This window comes from Carlito syrichta, unplaced genomic scaffold, assembly GCF_000164805.1.
Source record: "Carlito syrichta isolate Samal-C Ts95f unplaced genomic scaffold, Tarsius_syrichta-2.0.1 Scaffold274096, whole genome shotgun sequence".
NCBI lineage: Eukaryota > Metazoa > Chordata > Mammalia > Primates > Tarsiidae > Carlito > Carlito syrichta.
Window position 1 is genome coordinate 381,201 of NW_007218192.1, and position 6,000 is coordinate 387,200.

At 53.6% G+C, this 6,000-nt stretch overlaps 1 protein-coding gene across 2 annotated transcripts in view; it reads right to left on the bottom strand.

Moving 5' to 3' along the window:
- The window catches only part of RSPO4 (R-spondin 4), a 35,346-nt gene extending 29,370 nt beyond the window's left edge, over positions 1 to 5,976 (bottom strand). Inside the window, exon 1 of one of the 2 annotated variants that reach the window (XM_008052405.1) lies at positions 5,876 to 5,976. In XM_008052405.1, the coding sequence (XP_008050596.1) occupies positions 5,876 to 5,954 (79 nt within the window). In that variant the 5' untranslated portion in view covers positions 5,955 to 5,976. The remainder of the gene's footprint in view (positions 1 to 5,875) is intronic. The other variant, XM_008052404.1, reaches the window with a different exon arrangement.
- Between the last annotated feature and the right edge of the window lie 24 nt (positions 5,977 to 6,000).

Sequence of the window (6,000 nt, forward strand, 5' to 3'; positions counted from 1 at the left end):
GGGTCAGGAAGACCCAGGTCACATGCATATTTGCTCTGTGACCTTGGATAAGCCCGCCCTTCTGATCCAGATTTCTTCTCCTAAGTGGGGATTGGGATGGGAGTGCCTATGTCCACCCAACAGGGCTGGGGTGAGGATCCACCAGAAAGGAACATGCTGTGTCTGCCACACACTGGCCGTCAAGGGTGTCTGATGCAGGAGGACATTTAAAGCCCCAACGGATCATCCCACCTTCCAGTGCTAAAATCCACACTTCTGGGGAAAGACATGGCCGCCAGATTTAAGCTTACGAGGAACAAGCACCTGAACCAGCAAAAGGCCTCTGGAGCAGCTACTGCTCACTGAGGTCATTCAATGGACACCCGGACTCACATCCCAGCCCCCATGCCTACTGCTGTGTGGCCCCCTGGGTCTCAGTCTCCTTCTCTGTGACACACAGATTCCCCTAGAGCCCAGCTTTCATGGCCGTCACGAGGGCCCATGCCAGGTCACAGCTGGAAAAGGCGAAGTCACACTTTCTTGACAGTGGTCAGAACTACATTTTTGTACCAGTACACACACAGTACACAGAGTGCACACACATGCACACCCACTTGCACATATGTGCGTGCAATTCACTCCTACAGACACTCACATACATACATACACTGAAACACATTTCTCAAATAACCCTCCATATTAATACCAGTAAACAGTCTCCAATAATAAATATAAATACATAGTAATAACTATTTCAAATAATAAATATCAAACTTTCCCAAGTAATAATCACTCTTAACACTTGCAACGTGCTCTGATGTTTTCTGGAAAGTCGGTTGGCACAATGGAGCTTATAGGCCAGACTTGGATGTTCCTGTATGGCCCGTGAGCCAAGGACAGTGGATTATGTCACAGATCGTGTGTGGCCTGCAAAGCCTGAAATATTCACTACCTGGCTCCCTACAAAAACGTTTGCCAGGCTCGCTCTGTTGATCTGATTCCATTTCATTCCATTCCGTTCCATTCAAAAGTGCTGGCTGCAACTTACTCAGTTTACTTCCGTGACCTGCTGATCAGCCGCAAACTTCAGCTGGAAAAACTCCGAATTCAAGTTAGCTTTAGTGTTTTCACCAGATGGAAGGATGAATGAGTGAACCTTATCCATGTGACACACCTTGGCCAAGCACCGGCCCCTCCTGGAGTCTCAGATTCCTCAGCTGAGGCTGGGACCGCCCCTGCTTGCCTCTCCAGCTTGTGCCTCCAGGGTCCTGTCCAGGATGCTCTCTAAGGAGGTGTATCTCAAGGAGCTGCTGGACCCTCAGCCACGGAGGAGCCCACACCTGAATGCCTGGCCCAGGGCCTGGCCCGGAGGAGGGGGTCCATCGAGACCTCTCTTTAATGACAGTGACAGGAGAATGGTACCTACAGCCCTCCATGGCTGGACCCGGCCCCCTCTGCAACTGGACCCCCCCTCCCTCTGGCCACACAGTCACTCATGCCCTTTCCACTAGGTCATACCCTCCCCTCCTCCTGTAGACGCTCCCACGACTGCCACCTCCGCCTGACAAAATCCTGAGCCCGATCCCTCTGATGTGGCTCCACTCAGATGTCTCTACCCTGCAGCCCTGGCAAATCACCAACAGAATTTCTATTTCTAGGCACAGTCTCCGAAACTTTGCGTTCACATCCTGGCTCAGATGCTGTGAGCTTCTGGGCAGGCATGGTCCTTTCTGGGCCTCGGTTCCCTTGTCTGGGAAATGGGGGCCACACGAAGCAGTGGTGGAGTGAGGATTCACAGACCCACCTGTGGTGCTCCTGGCACGTGGCCAGTCCTTCCTTGGTGGCCTCAAGGACCTCCTTTGGTGGATGGGCAGGGGGTTGGATGCTTTCCACCCACAGGAGAGGAAGGCGGGTTCTTTGGGGTCTGGGACAGTGTGAGGTGAAAGCCGCACCTCCTCACACCCACGCTTGGCTTAGAAGTGCCACAGAGGAGAAGGTGGGCGGACAGACCATGGCTGACTTACCACCTACTATGTGCTGAGTGTTCTATTTTCAATTTCCAACCAGCCCTGATCTTATGAAGAAACCCAGGCAGCATTTTCCGAAGCCACAGCACCATTTCCCTCAGCTCTCGGGCTCCAGTTATCATCCTTGCTCTGCCCTGTAGGAATCAGTTTCCCTTTCAAACCATCCCTGCATCCGCACCTGGCTTCTCCTGGACATCAGCACTCAGGGAACACACCTCGTCCTGTGCCCAGGCATGGCCCTACCTGGAGACAAGACACCCGACCCTCCCCTCTCTGCCCTGCTTGCCCAGGTCTTCCTGTATCTGTCTGTGCAGGGGCTGCCTGCCTGGCCCTGAATGTGGGCTTTGCAATTTACATGGAGGTATTGTATTCATTCCACACAACAGGCCTCAGGAGTGGGCGCTGCCTCTGTCATTTTCTGTTATTTTAAGATGAAGAAACAGAGGCTCAGAGAGAGGAGAACGTTTTTCTCAGGAGGACACACAGCGAGCATGAAGTAGAGGTGAGGTCCAGCCTACGCGTCCCTCTTGGCAGTCCTGGTCACACCCACCCTGAGAAGGGAAAGTGTTCGAATGCCTGTGGGCACCTTCCTTCTGGGACTGGGGTCAGTCTTCCCAACTGCTCACAGAGGTAGGCTCAGGAATTCCCATTTCATGCATGTGGAAACCGCAGATGAGAGACAGCATGTGGCCAGCTAGTCATATAGGCAGGGCGAGAGAGGGTTCAGGATTTGAACCCAGCGCTACCTGAAATCCAGGGCTCCTGATCTGCCTCAGTTTCCTCAGGTCTAGAAGGGTCTAAAAGCTACATGTGGCTGTGGGTCTCCCTCCCCAGCGGGCCTTGGGTGTCAGGGACAGTCAGTTGCAGGCTGGCTTCCCCTCCTTGCCTGGGCGAAACCCCAGATCCAGAGCCCCTCACTCTGCTCGACTGTCCCATTGCATGCTTCCAAAGAAATGTTCCCATCTGCTTCTGATTCATTTACACACAATTAATCAAAATGTTGTTTTGTAAGAGACACTCGAAACTCCAAGAAGCTTTCTCAAGGCTTTTCTTTCGTTCTTTCTTAGAAACAGGAAAATTGGGTTTCATCAAAAGGAAGTGATGCTGGAGCCCGAGGAAGCCTGGGGACTGAGGAGCCAGCCCCAAGGGTGAGGCTCGGACTGGGCAACTGCTGGGCCCAGCTGGTCTTTCTTCCTGACCTCGCAGACCAGGTTAGAGGCGGAGGCCAAGGACTGGACTTGGGGGGAAGCTGAAGAAGGGGGAGAAGGATCATCCCTCCATATTGGCAGGTTTGCTTACTTCAGTATCCCCAAGGTCCCCAACACAGATCTTGGCTCAGAGGCTGCCCTGTGACACTTGTCAAATGAACAAATGAATGAATGAATAAATGAATAAAGCACTGCCAAAACTTAGGTATCTTCAGGACACATTCTCCTGCCAAGATTAGAGAAGACAGTCAAGGCAGGTAGGACATTGGGGGATTGTGTGCAGAACTGTACAAGCAGATACCATAGAAGAAATGGTCCCTAAAGTGGAATAAGTTTGGGACAGGTCACACTCTCTGTTCCCACCTCTTTCCCATGCTCTGACAAGTCCTGCAGCCAAGACCTCTAAGTCCAGCACTTTCTAAATCTATTTGGCCAGGACTTCTATGGCCACCTTGCAAAGTATGCTGTAGGAATGGTTTGTCTAGATCCCCCACCCCACCCCAGTACCAGTGGGTGAAACTGAGGCAGGAGAAGGAAATCCACTCACTCAAGGTTACACAGCACAACCAGGTCAGGGTGGGAGTGAAATCTGAGGCTGCCTCCGTTGGAACTGACTAATAAACAGAGGACCCAGCCTTTCTTCTGGACAGGCATGTGTCCTACCCAAGGCAAGAGACCAATGATGGGGGTGGGTGGTTGCTGAGGGCCCCTCAACAAGTTGGGGTCATGTAAGGAGTAGCTATCTCCCCATCTCCTCACTGAGCTCCTGGGGAGGTGGTGGTAGTGAGTTCCGGACTGGGGGAGGGGTTTGAATTTTCCTTTTTCTTTCTTTTCATCTTTTTAGAACTGGGAATCATCTTAAAGAACTTTTAAGCCAGCCCCTCTACAGATGGGGAAACCGATACTGAGAAGGGAAAACCAGGACACCTCAGAAGCCACCTTCACTGTATTATGTCAGACAGACTGGGATTCAAGCCTGCCATATCACTCACCTGCTGTGAAACCTTGGACAAGCCAGTTTCCCTCTCTGAACCTCAGTTCCCTCATTCAGGAAAAAAGCATCTCTTCTCTCCCTCCCTTCGGCTGTTGTGAGTGGCCAGGGACACAGTGGACAGGATGTGAGAATAATGAATACTTACGCACACCCACAAGAGCCTGCGTATTCAGCCACTCATTCACCATACACACACCAACTCATTTAGTCTGGCCCGCAGTCCTGATGAGTTGGGTACTTAAGATTATCATTCCCGTTGGAAAGATGAGTCAAGGAGGGAAGAGTGTTTTGTTCTGTTGGTCTGTTTTAGAACTGAAGAGAATCTTACAGATCTTCTAAGGGATCCTCAGATGGGTGAGTGAAGCAAAGTGACTTCCCCAAGGTTATTCAGCTGGAAACTGGGGAAGCCGCGATTTGAACTCAAGTAATTGGCTCCAGAGCCCATGCTCCTAACTACTGAACAAGAGCCATTCACAGAGGTGTGCCCCCATGCTGTCCCCGACCTCAGCTCAGCTGAAGCCCACCACCTCTCCACTCCCTTGTCTTGCTGTCACAGCAGGGTAGGAGCCCCTGAGGCCAGGGTCCCCGTACCCCATCTGTCCCACCTCCCAATCCCTGCCCAACCCAGGCAGGACTGTGTTCATGTGGGGTCCTCACTCAAGTGGAAGCCCGCAGAGGGCAAGCCCTCCTCTTGCTTTCTCCTATTCTCCTATCAGACCCATCCCCAGAACTGGAAGGAATCCACCAGGCTTCCTCTCACCCACTGGACAGTTTAGCAAAGTGACATAACCTGTCTGAGCCTTGGCACCCCAGCTTTATGGAATAGGATAGGGATGTGGTTGCCGTCTGATGAGATGGTACGTGGAAAACTGTTGGCACCATAACCAGCATCTGGCAGTCGATTCCCAGACGCTAAGGGGTACTTGCTCACTTGCCGGTCCCCTGTCACCCTTGGCACGGGCTGTGCCAACCCCTGCTCTGGAGTGACAGCCTCAGACCCACCTCCTAGGACACTCTGAGGTCTCCGCAAGCTGTGCAGAGGACCCTTGGGGCAGAGTGCATGTGGCCCCCGGGACACTTATAATCTGAACCTTGGTTCGTCTTAGTGACCTGAGCAGGTCAAGATGGAAAAACTGTGGCTCTCCGAGGGGCTGGACTTTCCAGATACTTCCTAGAGGAAGTGGACTTGAACTCAGTTCGCGGGCCTGGGGAGCTCATCAGAAGGGCCCAAGAAGATCACTGCCCTCTGGAAGGCAACACCTGAGTCGAGTCAATGATGGGGCCCAGGCCAGGGCTTTATCACCTCCTGGCTCAGTGTGGATACTTGGGATGGCTTCCAAGCCACCAGTCCTGTCTCCTAGTCCCCGCGTTTTCCAGGCTGGCCCTTGAGGCGTCTGTCCCGCGCGGACCCATCCTTCCTGCCACACCCAGCAACGTGGCTACTCTGGGGAGATCCCTGCTGGCCTCCTCCTTCCTCGGAGAGCTTGCTCGGTCCAGAAACCTCAGTGGATCTCCTACTGGGTGCCCCGAAGGCTTAGTCGCCCCATCTGTAAAGTGGACTGGCACCTCTTCGGAGCAACGCATGGCCCGGGTGAAGAGGCCCAAGGGCCAACTCCGGCTCCGCCCGCAGCACCCGCCCGGCCACCCTGCCGGACCGTCGCTCGTACCTTGCTTCTTCCTGCGGTTCAGGGCAAGCATGTCCACGGCGTGGGCGACGAGCAGCAGCAGGCAGAGTGGCGCCCGCATCTGGGCAGCCGGGTCCGGGCGGGCGCGCGGGGCTCCTGGCACCCAG